This window comes from Ruditapes philippinarum, unplaced genomic scaffold (genome assembly GCF_026571515.1).
Source record: "Ruditapes philippinarum isolate M1 unplaced genomic scaffold, ASM2657151v2 ctg1475_1_1_1_1, whole genome shotgun sequence".
NCBI lineage: Eukaryota > Metazoa > Mollusca > Bivalvia > Venerida > Veneridae > Ruditapes > Ruditapes philippinarum.
In genome coordinates this window covers 244,819-265,943 of record NW_026853495.1, presented here as the reverse complement: position 1 = coordinate 265,943, position 21,125 = coordinate 244,819, and the positions used below count along the sequence as shown (strand labels likewise).

Here is a 21,125-nt window from a genome sequence, read left to right as displayed (position 1 = left end):
GTGACGGTATTTAGATTTATATATCATACTTATACAAGGTCATTTTAATTCGCTTGTTCTGTGTGATTATAACATAGCTTATTTTAACATAGTTAAATGAAGTAAATGACGGGTAGTCATTGGAGAAGGGCATTGTAAGCAAGCACACGTTTATCTTTGTTGGCTCAACTATTACTGTTAGTACTTCTATAAGTGACTCAAAATAGTGAACAATCACAATATGCAAAATCTAAAACTACTAAAATAAACCAAATAACTAGAATTGATCGTTTGAATGCCAATCAACCAAAGAAATATGTTCCCAAATCTTTCAAGTTTTTTTTGTTCAATTCATTTTCCGAGACTAATATTTTATATGTATACTACCTGATTGGAATGTTACAAAAATGTAAATTAGAAATATTTGTAAAAAAGTCTATCTAAACGTTGGTACTTAAAAACTGTATGCCACAATCATTATACAGAAACAAAACAATTACAGCTGTGCTGTATACTACAACTTTTTTATGTTTTATCATTTTGAGAATTGAATGTTTTCTTCTTTACAATGAAAAGGTGCATCATGTTTTTAATCATATTTGTTATCAACTTATAAAGTGATGAAATGTCTTTAGCTGAATAATATTTATTGCATATATAAACATACATCATTGATACATAAACATTTCTACACAATATACAAAAGGGTTGTGTTAAAAGTTTTTGCAACATCATTGATAGAAATGTATCCATGGAAACATAGGCTTTTTTGTAGTAATGATCATGTCACATCGGCGTTGACCTATCTTAAGAAGAAAACACTTTAGTCCATCTAAGATATGCTATATGATTTCCTCACCAATGTCAAATAGAGTAAACGGAATCTCTAAAAAACGTTAAAAACGACAAAACTGAAAATGCTTCAGACTCACTCGGTTTGATTGAGACTGTTCATGGACGGTAATGGAAAGTGCAAGTTAGCGTCCACGCCCCTTAGCACCGGCTTAAAACATTAAACTCGTACGTTGACAATTTAAGCATGGTATACAACATATAAACATACAGTGCATGATTCAAAATTGCACTAAACTTCTTCTTCGTAATAAGATTTACATGCTAGGATACAAATAACTATTGTCTTAATAATAGAAAAAGAAAAACGCTGACAAGAAATCAATAGAAAAGAAAAGATAAAATGTTTTCTATGATGTAATACGTTCCCTTTGAGAATTGTCCGCATATATCAATTCTTTTCTGTGAAAAAGGGGATATTTGTAGACGTATTGGTATGCAAATTAGAATGGCTACAAACATTCCATGTATATGACGTGCGGAGACAGTCAGCTGGAAGAAGTTTACAATAATTGAAATATGTATCATAAATTCATTTGGAAGTTCACCACGGTGTGACCGTGTTTGTGGTTGTTGGAAAGATTACAATGTATACTGCGTAGATGTGGGCTGTTTTATTTCCTAATTATACAGCAATCATCATGAATAGAGGATATGGAGCAAACACTTTCATTCCTTATTTTGACAATCCTACTGAACAAATATAAAAATAAAAAGTGATACCTTTAGAATTGTAATGATATTAGATCATCACTAGTATTGTTCTGGAACTGCCCTCTACCATTTTGGAACATAAGTTTGATGGAATGTATATCAGGTATTTAAACAATAACAGAACAAATTACTTACATGAATACAATACAAAAAGTCAAGATAAATGCATGTTACAATTAAGAATGTGTATAATTGAATGCTAAAATAACCAATATGGTTCAAGATAAGATACAAATATGGTTGATCATTGTCAAAGTTTTTCGTACTCTCATATCCATTAGTAAACAAGACGAGGATTATTATACAATATCTTTCGATACTTCCCCTATTTAGATTAGATTGTGTTTATCTAATTTGCCCTGTAGAACATTAGTTGTCTCACTCATTGTAGGAATTGTCCGCATAATGTAATACTTTCCAATCGATAATTATTGAACCTTTTTATTCGGCGTTTTATGAACGTAATTATACACTTCCTGATTCCATGATGACATTAAAGTCTTTTCTTTTAAAGATAACCGGAACATGTTCCATTTAATTCTACCAAAGACATATAATAAGATATAAGGTATTTAGTGTCTCTGACTATACTAATAACATAAAACTATAAAACCAGAAACGACTTTATGATTTTGAAACAATTTCAAATTACACACGGACATGGTATCTCGCAATAGAAGTGGTATTTGGCAAGGCATATATCCTAAAAACTATAAAGTGTCACTAAAAGTTCAAGTCTGATAAATAGTAGATTACTGCATGGTAGCATAACGAAAGCATACATGTACTGAATATTTAGCTGTTTTTCGACAGTCGTTTTATAGAATGTTTGTGAACACTGATCATGCAACAATGATCAGGCGTCATCCTCGTAACCACCTACTCAATATCTGCTAGAGCAGCTACAATTAATAACAGTTATTTTTAAAAAAGGTAAGATTTAGTTGAAATATTGACATGTTCTACCGGTGCCTTGTGGATTTTCTATTCTGTGCAGTATCTGAAAAAAGACTGTTAACAACAAACTAAACATATTACATGTATCGGAATCCTGCTTATAATGTGCTTTGTTCAACAGGTTTCAGTTTCACCACAACCCTCGTTAGATGTAATTATCTGATTTTATCAGCCGTTTCGTATTTATTTATCATTTATTGATAGCTATAAAACAGTCGTGTTTTTGTATATGAATGATATGTTTTCAAAGGAGCTATGTACGCACCAGGAATAAAAAATATCATGCAGAACAGATAAGGTTCTAGGGTTACATATTTGTTCCTAAAAGGGACCCCGCTGAAGGTAATGGAAATAATTTATAGACTTTTGTACCATTTGATAAAGGTCTGGGCTAATAACTTGTACTTAAAAGTTCACAAACATTTCTCAGAATAATTACTGTGCAAAAAAACCAAAGAAATTAAAGTGCTGCAACGCTTTTCAATCAAACCGAGCTAAAGATCATGCAAAATAAGGACTTTCAATTCAACCCTTAGCATATTGTTTTGTTATCTTTTGCAGATATTTCCATTTTAAGTGTAGCACTTGATCTATGCAAGAATTTCAAATTATTTGATCAAACTGGATCTGCTTTTAACATGCAGTTACAAATTACAATATAATAACAATAATACAATATTTGTATTTCAAACTTGTTTATGCAACGCACAAAACAAAGTGCGGTGAGTTTCTTGCTAAATCTGTACTGGATAGATACATGTACAATTACACAATAAAATATACCTTGAAAGAATAAACAAATAAATTTGAATATGAGGCTTCCAATTATTACACGTACAAGAAACAATAGTAAACAAGTATAATTTGCTTTTATGATTTTATATCAGTTTATGAATATGTTGTTAATTATTTTCAATATACTAAGAATTACACTCCTCTAAAATGCAAAACACCTCTAAAATGCAATCAGTGTATTAACAGGTTCAAGATAATTACTTTATATCCGATCCACTTCCCCTATTCCAGATGAGATATTGTGCTTCAGATATTGTTATCTAATTAAGAGGAATTTTCTTTGTTTCTATGACTTTTTGTTTTGCCCCGGTAATTCGTGTCTTAAACTGAAAAACACAAGGTAAATAATTGCATTTGTAGATAGAAAAGTGTATTTCACAATTCAGGTTTCGATGTCAAGTTTGAAACAGAGTATCATGAAAATATCTGAAAAGCTGGAGTATGTGAGCTTTAATCACCGTAGTCCAGAATTCGAACCCTAGTGACGTTACGAGTATTCATGGCGAATGTAAATAATTCTTGAAGGATGTGTGCATGGTTGTCCACCAGTCCTACGCATTTACTTATGTAACAGGCAAAATGAATAAAGAATAGCTATAAAAACGTTCTATTTTAATACGTGATATCACAATAAATTGCATTTTGATAATAAATTAATAACTACATACAATTTATAAAGTCCAATTATAATTAAGAGTATAAAGTCTGACTTTTTTGCAAGAGTACCTTACTCATGGTTGTCAAGTTTTGTTTCATTAATCTTCTACGACTAATATTACATACAGTCCTAAAGGTATATTACAAAGTCAGTTGGTTCATCTGCAAGAAAATGATAAATACATATGTATATCGGAAAATGGTCGAAAGTCTACATGTACAGCATATTTTAGCTGTTCGATGTCATTATAATTTCAATAGTCGTAAAGAATGCTTGTGGACACCAATTATCTCTGCCGCTGATCATGCAACAATGTTCAAGCGTCATCCTCTTTGCCACCTACTCAATATCTGCCACAGCAGCTACAATTAATTACATTTAATTTTAAAAGTTGTAGTTGAATGATACACTGATATGTTCTACCAGTGCCATGTGAATTTTCTATTCCGTGCATTATCTGAAAGAAGGAACTATTAACAACACAATATATAACATGTATCGGAATCCCGCTGATAATTTGCTTTGTTCAACAGGTTTCATTTTCACCACAACCCTCCATAGATGTAATTATCTGATTTTTTCAGCCGTATCGTATCTATTTATCATTTATTGATAGCTATAAAACAGTCATGTTTTTTATATATGAATGATATGTTTTCAAAGGAGCTACGTACGCACCAGGAATAAAAAATATGCAGAACAGATAATGTTCAAGGGTTTCATATTTGTTTCTAAAAGGGACTCCGCTGAAGGTAATGGAAATATTGTTTTCGAGACTTCGCTACCCTTTGATAAAGGTCTGGACTTATAACTTGTGTGCAAAATTTCACAAACATTCCCCCAGAATAATTACTAAGCAAAATAATCGAAAACATTTTAAAGTGTACGCTTTTCACTCAAACCGAGCTACAGATCATGCAGAAAAAACGATTTGCAATTAAACTCTGAGGATATTCTTTGGTATCTTTTAACAATTTTTCCATTTTGAGAACATCACTGGATAAATGGAAGAATTTTAAGTTTTATGGTTTAGGCTTTTTGACCTCACTAGAGCTCCTTTAAACATGCAGTTACAAATTAAAATACAATAATAATAATAATACAATAGTTGTATATGTTATATGTTAGCTTTCCTCACAAGACAAAGTGCGGTGAGTTTCTTGCTACACGTAAATCTATACGTGGAATAGATACATGTTCAAATACATAGTAAAATAAACTTTGAAAGAATAAACAAATTTAAATATGAGATTTTTTGCTAGTTTTATTTTTTCAATTATAACATAGGTACAAGAAGCAATGGTAAACAAGTTAAAATTTGCTTAATATATTATTTACCAGACAAGTAGGCAATATCAATTTTATGAATTTGGTGTTAATAATTTTCAGTATACTTAGTACTAAGAAAACACCCCTCTAAAAATCCATCAGTGTAATAACAGGTTCAAGATAATTACTTGATATCCGATCCACTTCCCATATTGTAGATGATATATTGTGCTTCAGATATTGTTATCTAATTAAGAGGAATTTTCTTTGGTTTTATGACTTTTTGTTTCGCTTCTGTAATTCGTATCTGCAATCGACATTTAAACTAAAAAAACATGAGGTAAATAATTGCATTTGTAGATAAAAAAAAATGTGTATTTCTTAACTCACAATGTGCTCGCATCAAATGTCAAAGGTATCGATATCAAGTTTGTTACCGAGTATGACATATCAAGAAATGGTGGAAATGTTAAACAGCTGGACTATATAAACTATAATAATCGTAATCTAGCATTCGAACCCGGGACAGGTTGCGTATATTCATGGCGAATGTAAAATTAATACTTAAAAGAGGGGTGCCTTTTTGTCCTACACAAGCAAAATGTATAAATATTAGCTATAAAAACGTTCATCTTATCGTACCATCATAAGAACTTGTATTGATAATTATTTAATCAAATGATAATTTACTACATAACATTTATAATGCCCACTCATAATTTAGCATTAAAGTAAAGTTAACTTTTTTGAAAGGATATAATAATGGTGCATGGTATATACAGTATCTGCACCTACTGAGTCGAAAGAAGGAATACATACACGCTTTAAATAAGTGTTAAAGTGTATTATAATTATATGAGTACAGCGTGAACTTATGGAAGTAAACTCAGGCAATCATTGGAAGAAAATTGATAAAAAAAGATTAGTGGTAAAAATCATGTATGTGCAAACATTATGCCTTGTTTACAGGCACCTCCTCTTTGGGGGGTAATTATTTGATTTTATCAGCTGGACTTAATTAATTGATCATATTTATTTTTGTTTATTGGTTATGATAAACATCTATATTGCCTACGAGTATAACAGAACTACTTTCTATGCTACTGCTCACGTTTCTTGTATGATAACAAGTTCTTGCAGTGAAGATAACGGTCACTGTTAACGCATACTGAAACAAATATTCTCTCACTGCTTAACAAGATGCCTGTTTAGCTGTACTTATAAATAAAAAGCATTACAAATTTTATTGTTGTTTGCTGTTCCATAAAAGACATTGCTTTCTTTTTTGCGTCATTCCATCAAAAACACAAGGCTGTCTTTATATGGGTCATTCCGCCCCAAACACAAGGCTGCCATTTTATGGGTCATTCCATCAAATACAAGGCTGTCTTTTGATGGGTCATTCCTTTTAATACAATGTTGTCCTTTTATGGGTCATTCCGTCAAACACAAGGCTGCCTTTACATGGGTCTCAAATATATAGCTAACTCATATATACATGCATAAACTTTGTACAGAAGACAAAAGAATAGATATATTTATATTCCTTAATGATGTTTTCTTACTTATTTCGGAGTGTTTTTATCAAGTTCAAGTGTAGACCTGAATTTCGATCGGTCATTTTATTTCAAATCATATAAATATTTCAACTACAGTAAAGTATGTTTTCAGGGTTGCCATGTTTTATTCACTTCATTTTCTCAAACTAATATCACATACACTCCTTAAGATTTATTACAATGTCAACTGATTCATCTGCAAGTAAATGATAAAAATATCTGAAAATTGTCACTCTAAACCCTGTTACATGAAAACTATTTGGACGGTGTAAGAGCTTCAACATTATTTTAATATTATTCTTTAAAGGTAAAAACATTTCGTAGAATAAATCAAATACTTTGAATATTTGTCTTCTTTGATGCATATTTTATTAACTTATGAAATGATGGAAATGTATTCATGTCAATATAGAGATTAGTTTAAACATATTTTATTAAGCAAATTTACAAGCATGTATCGTTTTACATCACAACATACTTGAATTGGAAAAAAAGAATAACACTTAAGTTAATTCCTTTCCATGATGGGGTTGGAGTTTCGTCTTTATTATTTCACTTTCACAGTGCATGTTTTACATTCCAATATTGATCTAAACTGACAAAATTTCGTGTAAAATATTCTACAGATTTTACATGCGAGGCTTTCTATAGTTACGATATTGTTTTCCATTTGTAGACCACGTTGACTGGATAGTGGTTTGGATATAACTCTTACAAAAAAAATCATTTTAATACACATGTATTGAAAGAAGACTGTAAAATCACCTCACTAATTCAGTTGTTTTAAACGTTATACAATCATCAACAGCATATATCTTAAATTATAAAAGCATGATTCAAAACTCCATCGTTATACATTCTTATAGGCTTGCATATAAAGATGATATTGGTTTGTTATGATTGAATATGCAATATATATCACACTAAGAATTGAGAAAAATTCAAAGTGAAAATGGGGATATTTCTCACTTCGATATGTGATATATAGCATAATAACGAAAAACAAACAAATTTTCTTGATATTTTATGCCTAAAAATACAGTCTGTAAAAACAGATATTTTCGACTTTTTCATTGAATCGCTAAAAAACAACAACAACACGTTTAGATGTGCAGCCATTGGTATTAGTGAATGCTGGCACGATTTCAATAAGCATGCTTTTTTGTTTAATGACAATGTTGATAAATGGATGTTGCATTGATTTTAATTATTACACTAATGATTTAAATGGTACTGTTATTTGAGAAAACAATAGTGAGAAATATTTTCATATGCGGAAAACAAATCTATTCGTAGCATGTATATAACAATAACGAGTACTAAAAGCAAAACTAAATCATTTGGTATAAGGCAGATAAACATAAAAACATTGATTAATATAGATCTTTTTCTTCTTAATATCCTATGTTTATGAGATAATTATTCAATCTTTCTTACTTCCCCATTTCTTTCATAGATTAGATTAGTTGTGTTTATCTAATTTGGCGTCTAGAACAATTTGGTCTCTAATGCAATACGAGTACTTTTCCATAAGTAAGTTTTCTTTGAAGCCTTTCTATTTGGTATTGTTATGAACACAATGATACAGTTCCTGTTTCCATGATATAAAAGCCTTTTCTTCCAATTTACAAGCATTTTCAAAGATTACTGTAACACGTGTCATTCGATAAACCGATCATACCAAATAATTTTAACAATTGCCATGCACAGTGTAGCACTGCACTGTGTATATCCAGGGAACAGAGAACGTCACTGGACACATTTTAGAGAGTATTTGATACCGATATTAACTTTTATGAAAATTAATAAAATAACGAGTAATTAATTTTGTTTAAAAGTATAGTGTTATAGTTAAAGCCTACATGTTCGCATTTAAAAACAATGTTGACCTTTGGCAGCTAAGAAGTTATGTGAATGCCACGCCATCCGCCTAACCCTATCTTTTGGGTCAACAAAACCATCTGCAGAATACTTTTAACAGGCAAACAGTAATGTCTTGGTATGTGATCTCTATTGTTTCCTTCTACAAAATATATATGCTCTGTCAGTGTATTATGCCTTCTTCGCTACGCAAGAAAAGAAAACAGTATAAACAACAGTGTAAGCATATTACATGTATCAGAATCCCACTGATAAGTTGCTTTGTTTAACACGGCTCGGTTTCACCACAACCCTACTTAGATGTAATTATCTGATTTAAGCAACCGTATTAGATCTATTTATCATATATGAATACCTATAAAACCATCATGTGTTCGTTTAACTGATCTGTTTTTTTCAAACTACACTCTGTACCCTTCAAGTTATATCCTTAGAACCACTGGCATTTTGGCAAGGAGGCCATAACATCCAAGTGCAGTCTGTCATTTCGAAAGGGCACTATCGGCGGATAGGGTTCAGTACCATGAAAATGTGATTTAGTGGAACTTCTACCAAGCGCATAGCGTCGTGGTAATTTATGCTCCGCTAAAAATCGTTATCTAAGTATGAATGTATGCGTCTGCATGCAAATCTACAAATCTCTCTTCGGAAAAAAAGTCACATGACTATATTTTTCGCTTTTGTCTTTGTTATACAATGATCACCAGAGAAATATAATTGCGACCAGGGAATGTTACTTATTTTGCCAGCATATGTTTTTTTTCAAACTAATTTGATAGATCTTTAATTATAAATGTTGTTCCTATGAGTTTTGTCTTTTTCCAGTTTAGCTGTAAGTTAATAAATACAAATAAGCAATAACATTTAATTGCAAAAAAATGACATTTTAGTTTGTTTTCAAATTATTAGAGGCCAAAAAATTGTTTTGTGCGAATAACGATCATAAAAACTAAAAATATGAACAATTATTAACATTTTCAGTCAGTCCATATTCTATTGTATCCGTACCTCAGAAATTCCATCAGTAAACATGTTTAAGATAATTATTTGATATCCGACCTACTTCCCCTTTTCTAGATGAGATAAGCGGCTTCAGCTACTGTTATCTAATTAAGAACACTTTCCTTTGTTTCTCTGAATTTTTGTTACTCTTCACATATCCATCTCAGTCACATAATGGGAACGGCTAAATTTAATGCTGCTAGAACGTGTTGCCCAACTCATTTGCTTTTTTGTTATATACTTTTCATTTGTACAATATCTTACATATATGTTCCGCAATAAAATACGTTTTAACTTAACTAGTCACAAAGTTGAAGCATGTCCTTTTAAAAGTTAATGGAAACATATCTGAATGAATTTATAAATAGTGTACTTCTTACAAACGAAATTGAAAATTCACACTTGTGAACAAATTTCAAAGATTCATTCTTGTTCCCATTCTGTTACAGTGTACTGACATGATGAGAAAATTAAAAAAAAAACCTTCCGAGCCCAGCCGGAAGAGCTACAAGAACAATATTCCAGAAACAGAACCCAGCTATAGTTTTGTATATACATGGACTTGAAGGGGGTGTACCATGTTGGCCTTAACAAGCAAAATAAATGTACATGTATAAAAGCTGTAAAAGCGGTCTATTTTCTTAGGTCTATCACATATACTATTTTTATAGTCAAATAAAATATACAAAAAATATAATGTCAACTTTCTTGTAATCTATGTTATAAAGTATGTAAGTACTAAAATAAGTGTATGAGTACAGAGTTAACTACTGAAGGTTAACCTCTGGTAACTACTGGAAGGATATGATAAAACAATCATATCTATATCAGCCTATGTTCAACGGACGGCAGTTTCACCACATGCCTCGTTAGGTGATAGGTATCTGATATTATCAGCCGAAGCTTATCAATTATCATATTAATTAGTTGTTTAATGTTCGTTATAAAACATTTACATTACTAATAATTGGAACTACTTTCGATGCTCTGCGCGATAAAAAGTTCCTGCAGAGAATATTATAGTCGATGGTAATAAATTTTGTGCTCAAAATATCTCTTTGTTATTGTTGTTGTTTTAATATAAAATAAGACGCATATTGAGCTGTAGTTTGAGATGTAACACATTGCAAACTTTGTTGTTTGAGTTTACGAATGGCATTAAAAAGCTGTTTTCTTTCTGTTTATTAACCTATCGAATCATTTATTCTTGAATGATATATGGCATATGTAAATGATACCACATGACGGTGACGGATGTAATAAAGAGAAATTAATCATCCTAAAATAAGTTTTCATTCATATACAGAGGTTAAAGATTTATCATTTTTAAAATTTGTTCGTTAAATAATATCTATTTTTATTTTTCAATGCCACAATGGCCATATTCTTAATAACGAAATTATTTACAAGATATAACTTAAAGCTTTAATGCATATGTTGCTTGTTGTTCGTGTCTTAAGAGATTATCGGCGCGCGCATTAAATCCCTCAAATGCCGCGCATTTTTCTCATAATAATTGCGTGCAACACGTGCTGTTTCTTTTGAGATAGTATAAAATATAACCTTGGTTCGTCTATTATGAGAAATGTTATGTTTTTACTTTCGTTATTTTATTATTTTTATAGAATTTCGATATCGGACAAGCTGTTGTAAGAGTCAGTCGGTTCTTAAGGGTGACCAAGGGGTCACTAACTTAACAAATCCGTCAAGAAAACAGCGATTTAACTGTTGTATTTCATTGATGCATAATCCGGATGTTATCAAAATAAAGTCCTTTAAATCAAATCAATGATGAAATATTTTATATTTCTTTTTTTTTCTTCATTTCTGTATGCATCATATTTGATATCTTCGTGATTGAAAATGATAATATAATTATGCATTTTTTATATGTTAAATTTGCAATATGAATATTTGGTCATAGTTGCATTTTCTTTTTTCAATGATCAAATTAATTGTCTTCTTGAAATTGGCTTTATGGCACGGGTATATTTAACAATAAAATTATGGGGAGCTATAACCTAAAGGTTAAGGTGTCTGTCTCTCAATCTCAGGCTCCGTAGTTTCGAGCCTTCCTTTGGTCTCCGCCATGTTTCCTTGCATGACATCAGCATTAAACGATTTCGAACTCTGGCTACTGTAACATAGGGACTATTTTTGACGAAATCTGCAAATTCTTGTTACAAAAACGAGCATGAAAAACTGTTGTAAAATGAATCGGATGTGCAAAAAATGAAATGAAATGTAACTATTCATTTTTGTTTCAATATTCCCCTTTTTTGTTGAATTTTTATTTAAAAAGGGCTTGGAACCCTTACTCATGGTGATTAATTAAATTTTTTTTAAAACTTCCTTTTTTTGGCCCAAAGGGCATTTTTATTTTTTTTTCAATTGGACAGTGTTTACGCGTAAACTGTCAAACGGGTCGAAAATATTTATTGTCGTGATATTACGAAATCATGTTTGCCTAAAACAATCATTATTCAGACCGACTGTATTCATTTAATTTAACTCGTATAATTAAAAAAGCGTACGAAAAGCTACTGTTAAACATGGACTATTTTTTACGAAATTAGTCATTTACAATGGGCACCACTGTTTTGTATTTTTAGTTAACATTTATTAGTAATCGCTTCCGGAAAGCTTGCTTGAGCAACTCCCTAATATGCGTGTTCATGGTGTTCGGTCATGGTTCATAAAAAATAATTTTATACTAATGGAAGACAGTGCTAGACCGTTCTAGAAGCAACGACTGGTTCTTGAACGTACATAGATTCAATAGACTAGTCTAATAAATGTAATAATTCTAAATGTAAATTGTGATCGAACTCAAAACCTCTAAATTTTGTATTCAGACAGTGTGATCATATCACCTGGTGCCCAGTGCTTGGCATTTCGAATAATCATTTTAATTAAACGTTAAAAGACATCTACCACCGACTTTGGCGTCTGCTATAACATTAAATACATGGTGCCGTTCGAAAATGCTCATTCAAAAAAAAACAAAAACAAAACTACAGAAAGAAAAAAAGAAGTAAAATCATACGTTACTACTTAAACAGAAGTAGTATTCTATTTTCCATAAAAAAATCTGACCTTGATTTAATAAAATTGCGTGTTATATAATAAAAGTGTGATCTCCATGTAGAGTATATCAATTTTATAATGAAATATTGTTCTCATACTTCTACTGTATGTAATGCCTATAACATACCAATAGACAGGTGACTTTCGAATGCACACAACCACATGTGATTTCCATGAATAATTATTCTGAAATTAATAGTCTTAATTAATTGACACGTGAAGTTTTAATGTATTTAATCAACCTGCTTTTAATTATTCCTAATTTTCATTAATTCTTATTTTAATCAAAGCCACATCGTCTTTTATTCATAAACGACATATACCGAAGACAATTAATTGTGATTGGTTCCCACTATTGTCAAATTTTCTATTTTCAATCACAAAGTGACCGGGACCAGTATAGTGAAATTTAGTCCCAGGATATCTGTGACTAAGAGGAAACAAAGATCTCCTGGTCCCGTGGGAAACAACAATATCTATCAGGTAGTCAATTTTATCATGATAGACGACTTAGTAAAGGTCACTAGAGTCAGGGTAACAAGATAAAATAGTTAGTAAACAACAATAACAAACGTTTGTTAAGAAACATCTGTATCATTTGTCTTTTTGGTGGCTATTTTTTATTTTCTCGCCAATTCATTGCAAAGGTTAATTTAATTGATATCTTCGTATAAAAAGATATATTCTTAAAAAAGAAAGGAACGAGAAGTGGATATAGCAAAGTAGAGAATGTTAAAGCTGTAAAATGCTGCCTCGTACCTCATCTCAGGGTTGTTATATTTCCTGGTCCTTCGTCCGCGTCCGAGTAGTAAATGTCGTTGACTACAAACCACTTGCCCTTCAAGCTGTGGGGTCGAATCTCGACAGGGACTTTGGATTCTTTCATGTGAGAAAGCCAGCCAGTTAGCTTACGGAACATCGATCGTTCTACTCAGGTACCCGTTCGTGTACCCGTTCGTGCCTGAAATAATGCATGGAAAGGCATCTGATGTCTTCCTCCACCAGTAAACATAGGCAGTCGCCATATGACATATACTGTGTTGGGGCGACGTAAAACCAAACAAAGAAATGTTGAGGGCTGATTAAGTCGGTGCTAAGGGGCGTGAGAGATGTTTCACATTCCATCATCTCACACGAACAGACTCGATAAAGTCACGGAGCTAAATTCCGTTGATAAATCAGGTTCTGCGATTTTCAACTAAAGATGTATGTTAAAGTTTTCTCGAGAAATCTCCAGCAGCTGTTTTACGACAATACGATATTGTACAATCCGACTAACTTTCACTGTCGCCACATAGAATATTGACCAAAATAGATCTACTGACTTCTGACAAACAAGAGTGTATGACTATAAATGATGCAAAGATAGTCGGAAACAAAAAGGCGTCTGCCTGGTGCTTACAGAACAATAGATATCGTGTTAATTGCGTATGTCATAAACGTATGTTCATCTCGTTGAATCACCGCTATCTCTCTTGTAATATTGTTTTCGGTGTCTGAATCACAAGGCCAATTAACTTCCTATCGATGTAATCAATCTTATTGTGTCGTCTGCTTCAAACAAAGAGAGCGGGAAAATTATTATCGAAACTCGTATAATAACCATTTATTTTTATCAAAGATTTTTCTTACATGGAAATAGACTTTTTACCACAACAAAGTTCAACCCTCAAGTACCTAATGTAAGCAATAAAAACAAAACAAAACGAGCAAAAGGGAGGAAAGTACAATAGTTTCAGATTATCAAATACAATACACTACTCTGTATGGTTTCTGTGATGTATGTTGTCTGATTTATTTCACTTTGAAAATAGGCGCATACTACATTCCATAGAATCGTCCGTACTCGAGCTAATTCCCGTCTTTTTTGTAGTGTATATCTTTATTGCAGACAGATCAATATATTTTATCCTTGTTACTAATTGGTGAAATACTAAAATGAAAACTAATAATTTGATTCCACAAAATAAATTATTCATGATGGTGAAGGGGTTTGCCACAAGCAACAATTTACATATTAGATATTAATGATAGATTAATAATGTACTTATTTTCCGTAAAAAATATATGTGATTACTGTAGTGTTTACTATTTAGTCCTTTATTTAGCTAATGATAAATACTGCACTAGCTATAGTACCTCAGACAACTTTGATAGAATATAATAGCAGTATTTCATTATTTTAATCACTTCTAATCGAAATAAATAGATAAATAAATGAATGAATGAATGAATGAATGAATGAATGAATGAATGAATGAATGAATGAATATAAATAAATAAATTTCATCGACTCATGAAGAGATCAGCTTTCATAAATTAAGACAGTTGACAGTTATTCAATTATTAATTTATTATTAATTAGCCTGCTGGCTATATCAAAGGCAATGTTACACGTGTCAGGGCTGGATTTCAAATTTTAATTTGTGAATTTTAGATTAACACCAATAAACACAGAGCTATATTTAACAATCTGTAAAAAAAGTCTTTGCAATAAATAACCCGATTTGCATTAAAAAAATCTTGGACCAAAATATTTTTGTGTCCCAGAAAAAAGTCGCCTTTTTATCACACATAAAAAATCACCATAGAAAACAATTCTCTGAAGACTTGTTAAATTTATAGTATATCCGCTAAAACTCTAATTAAACATCGGTTTAGCAGATATTTCCAATGCAGCATCCTGTATCCGTAGGTGATCACGATGCGCCCTTGCTCCTATATAATATTCAAATTTCGCATTTTTCACATATGTTTACTTGTAAATATACGCTACTACTAAGAAACACAGCTAATTCACCCCATCCAAACAAAAATTGCAATTAATTGCAATTTCTATGACTGCATTACCAATCAATAACAAGTTGGTTATGATAATTTGAATATCGATTTCTTGTTAGTTGATAGGACTATTTTCAAGAGCGCAAGGATAACAAGCACCGACTGTGTTATTCGGTCCAATTGTCATTTTAGCGAGTTTCATCTATGGAGTGACAAGCCGTTTAAAAGAGGCAGTGTTATTTTGTTTGTGATATAAAGAAGTCATGATGGGGATTTATATATTGTATATCATTCCATTCGTATTGTTACAAACTGTGTTTGGAGGTAAATGCTTCATTAATGTGGAATTTATAAATTGCTCATTCGATTTTGACAGGACCTAACCATTGATGTAAAAATGATAATTATTGAAAACAACAAATATTGGATTTATAATGCTCGGAATGGCCGCCGAATTCTGAGCAGCTAATAAATGTTAGCGGGTCAGAGTACAAATATTTTTCGTTAATTTATGCGAACGCAACGTGAAAATACGTTACTGTCGCTATTATTAACTATTACAAATTTGTTTTACACACATGTTACCCCACCCACTTTTTTGACACTGATAAGAATGTTTGTTTAACATTGTTAAAGTGTAGAGTTATATATTTAGCTGTTTATTATGATATTTTACTGTGGTAAATTTTGTCATAAAGTTGTGTTTTAATCCCAAGAACCAATTACAATATTACATGATTCATTTCCCAGTGAATCATCTAAATTATTATAATCATATACTGTTATACATGTAGGTATAGATTTTTGAATTCAGGTATTGTTAGGTCAGTTGAGACAGATTTTCTCCTACATGTACTACCCATTTGATTAAATTACGGGAAAGTCAACAATTTTGGAGAGAACAAATCCTGAAATGAATGATTTTGTGATTTAAGCTACAATGATATTAATATAATTGATTTTAGTGTTGTATTTCACTATTTGCTAATATTTGAGTGTACCATCAATTGCTGCTGACTGTTAAACAAGGGAATGAGGGAAATGGGCTATTCCAGAAAATATCCGCACCCCCCCTATGGAAGAGGTCTGAGATGAAAATACCCCCCCTAGGACAAACACTCAAAATGACCCCCTTGGACAACCTTAAATGTAAGATTTTTGCCCAAAATAACCCAATGGACAACCTATGGAAGAGACTTTTGATCAAAGTGCCGTCCTTTGACAACCTATGGAAGAGACTTTTGCTCAAAATGACCCCCTTGGACAAAAATTTTCAATATCCCCCATTGACAAACTGCTGAAATTGACCCCCTAGGACATCTTCCATAGGTATATTACTATTAAAAATAGACCCCCTGGACAACCTATGGAAGAGACTTTTGCTCAAAATGACCCCCTTGGACAAAAATTTTCAATATCCCCCATTGACAAACTGCTGAAATTGACCCCCTAGGACATCTTCCATAGGTATATTACTATTAAAAATAGACCCCCTGGACAACCTATGGAAGAGACTTTGGCTCAAAATGACCCCCTTGGACAAAAATTTTCAATATCCCCCATTGACAAACTGCTGAAATTGACCCCCTAGGACATCTTCCATAGGTATATTACTGTTAAAAATAGACCCCCTGGACAACCTATGGAAGAGACTTTTGCTCAAAATGACCCCCTCGGACAAAAACATTCAATATCCACCCTCGGACAAGCTACAGAAATTGACCCCCTAGGACATCTTCCATAGGTATATTACTAATAAAAATACACCCCCTGGACAACCTATGGAAGAGACTTTTGCTCAAAATGACCCCCTCGGACAAAAACATTCAATATCCACCCTCGGACAAGCTACAGAAATTGACCCCCTAGGACATCTTCCATAGGTATATTACTAATAAAAATACACCCCCTGGACAACCTATGGAAGAGACTTTTGCTCAAAATGACCCCGTTGGACAAAAACATTCAATATCCACCCTAGGACATTTTTTTTTAGCTATAGAAATTGACCCCCTAGGACATCTTCCATAGGTATATTACTAATAAAAATACACCCCCTGGACAACCTATGGAAGAGACTTTTGCTCAAAATGACCCCCTTGGACAAAAACATTCAATATCCACCCTAGGACAAGCTACAGAAATTGACCCCCTAGGACATCTTCCATTGGTATATTACTATTAAAAATAGACCCCCTGGACAACCTATGGAAGAGACTTTTGCTCAAAATGCCCCCCTCGGACAAAAACAACATTCAATATCCACCCTCGGACAAGCTACTTAAATTGACCCCCTAGGACATCTTCCATAGATATAACACTAATATAGACCCCCCCCCTCCTCCTGGACACCCTATAGTAAAGACTTGATCAAAATGACCTCCCTTGGACAAACTACCAAATTAACCCGCTATGACATCTTTCATATGTCAATGCTTTAGGATCCGATTATCAGCAATAGGTTGTCACTTTCCCATATCCTTTTAAACAAGCAATCAGCGACGAGCTTTCATAATCTTTAAAGCCATGTGGTTTCTTTTTTTATCTGCTGGAAAATCAATTTTGAGTGATTTGGAAAACAAACATGGCGTTGTGCATATAGCCTGCAGACCCTGTAAACTGCCAAAACAATATTGACCATTAAAAATTTAGTCTATTATTTCCAGTTTATTTGTTTCATATTACTTCAAACATTCATACATGTAAAGGAAGGTTTGATTGCATTGCTAATAATAGCTAAATTTTTTGGAAATCCTTATCACAATGATTGCGAAACAAATACGGTACAGTGGAAATCAGATCTACATGTAAAAAGAAAGTAGATCCTTTAGTAAGATTGTTCATAGTAGGTATAACGCTTATTAAGACCCCTTGGACAACCTAGGGGTTAGGGTTAAAGAAATAGCCTCCCTTGGACAAAATAACTTTTGATGCCCCCTAGGACAAACTATGACAAATCTTGTATATTCATAAACACAATGGACAACTTATGCAAAACATCATGTCTGTTCATAATCATTACTTTCACAGACACAGTTTGGGAGTAACTAAGGCTAAAAAAAGACCCATACAATTCAGTCTAGCCAAATTCAGATCATACCTCTTATTACATGACCATAAGGAAGGAAAATTATAGTGATATTATGCCCATTTATTTGAGTAGTCAAGAAAATTTTACATTTTGCCATAATTGTTTTTAATTTTTGTATATTACTTCCCAAATTATCCAGATATAACTAATCCACATGATGGTCCTCATGGGCTCCTTGCTGCTAGTTCTTGTTGCTGGGTCATGTGGGGGTTGCGTTCATTGAACACCGCCTTTCATTGTTGATCTTGTCTATCATATTTTATTGAAAATTCTATAGAAATCCTTTAGAATGTATAATTTTGTAATTCTTGATTGATAAAAATATTGGGACAGTCTTTTTTAATTCAAAGGTAGCTTTTAATTATATTTTAACAGATTTATCCTAACATTACAGCTTGACAATTCCAAAAATAGGACTATCCTTAACTCACCCGGATGTCAGCATTGGTGTAACAATTTGGTTACGGTTTTACATGCAATATCATATCCCATGAACCACTTACGATATTTGCTTGTACTTCACACACTCATTTAAGAGCAATTTATAAGGTCACTATCCAAGGCCCGTAACTCTAGCATTGATTTTAACAGAAATATAGCCCTTTTCGAACTTAAAAAATCCTTGGTATAAGTTTTGCTTGCAACTTCAATGTTCAAAACTACTAAAGGTATTCACTTGAAACTTAATTCATCTCTTAAGGTCATTTTCCAAGGCCCGTAACTCTAGCATAGATTTTGACTGAGTTATGGTCCTTTTTTAACTTTTATAAGTGTTGCTTACAACATTATTCTTCAAAACAACTAAAGGTATTCACTTTAAACTTCATACAAGTTTGCGGGATCATAAATAAAGGTCACTATCCTAGGCCCGTAACACTAACATCGATTGTGACTAAATTATGGTCCTTTTTTAATGTTTATAAGTCACTGTTACTTACGTTACATTATTCTTCAAAACAACTAAAGGTAGGGGACCATCAACCCGACACTGTTTGAACATTTTCCATAGACTTTATAATTTGAAAGCTAGAGATCTGAAATTTTGACACAGTACAGCTAGGTTGTTCTCCTAACTAACAAACAACTTTGTTTATTTTTTATTATATTGACACTTTTATCTGAGGCCCATCAAGGAGGGTATCAAAATTACCAAAATTGACCACACTACAGCACCATGTGTCGGGACAGATATGCAATGGCACTAATTTAATTCAGATAAAAGCTTGGGTGTTTTGATTGTTGTTTTTAACATGATATACAATATTTCAGCAACAAATGCTGAAGTTTTGAATATTCTATTGTTTACTCTGCAAATGATGATAGCTTGTATATGAGACCAGGTATTGCTTTCTTGACCCCCAAATTTCAACATCAACATTCTTGAAATAGACATTAAAAATTTACCATTTATGGAGGTTGAAATACATTTATTTACTTGCTACCCCCAAGGTCAAGGTCACACTTAAAGTTTATATGTTGAAATGTCTTCAGTTAGTTATAAAAGTCTACATTTCGTGTCCGCTCCATAACTTTTAAACTACTGATTTTTTTCTAAAAAAAACTTGGCACAAGTTATTATAACTATATTAAGGCGGTGTGCAGAGGGCAATAATTTGGTTGCTATCCCCAACTTCAAGGTCACACTTAAAGGTCAAGTGTTAAAGGTGTACAATTCATGTCCGCTCCATAACTTTAAAGCCGTTGGAAGGTTTTTATAAAATAACTTGGCACGAGTGATCACCATTATGAGACGATGTGCAGAGCGCAATAATTGAATTGCTACACCCAAGGTCAAGGTCACACTAACAGGTCAAATGTTAGTCGTCTTCATTTCATGTATGTCCATAACATTTAAACCGCTGCAATGTTTAAAGATAACTTGGCAGAAATGATCACCATTATGACACCATGGCAGAGCACAAAAATCCAGTCACAACCCAGTCAACCCTAAAGGTTGCAGTCACACTGTAAAGGTACAATGTAAAAAAGAGTTCAGCATCAAGGTGACTACCACCAAGTTATATGTTCCATATTTTTTTTATTTTATGGAAGATTTTAAATAACATGGCACAAATAATCACCATCATGAAACTATGTCCTTATGATAATCAAGGTTGTGGCTGGTTAAAGGTCAAGAAGTTCACATCATGTTCACTGGGGAAGAGGATTTAGCTGTCCTTCAGACTGTCTTGTTGTCCTTTGAATTATTTTGGCTTACTTTTTAGCTCACCTGTCACTTTGTGACAGGGTGAGCTTTTGTGATCGCTTTTCGTCCGGCGTCCATCCGGCGTCTGTAAACCACTGGTCCTCATAAACCACTAAGCCAATTTCAACCAAATTTCACAGGAATGTTCCTTTGGTGGTCACCTTTGAAAATTGTTCAAAGAATTCAATTCCATGCAGAACTCTGGTTGCCATGGCAACCAAAAGAAAAAACTTTAAATATCTTCTAAAATACCGAAAGAGTAGAGCTTATATATTTGTCATGAAACATCTTCTA

At 32.6% G+C, this 21,125-nt stretch overlaps 1 protein-coding gene across 1 annotated transcript in view; it reads left to right on the top strand.

The window, feature by feature from the left end:
- Window positions 1–15,697: 15,697 nt before the first annotated feature.
- Window positions 15,698–21,125, top strand: part of LOC132737057 (neural cell adhesion molecule 1-like) — a 56,399-nt gene continuing 50,971 nt past the window's right edge. The window contains exon 1 of the mRNA XM_060724288.1: window positions 15,698–15,858. Within this exon, the coding sequence (XP_060580271.1) occupies window positions 15,798–15,858 (61 nt within the window). The 5' untranslated portion in view covers window positions 15,698–15,797. The remainder of the gene's footprint in view (window positions 15,859–21,125) is intronic.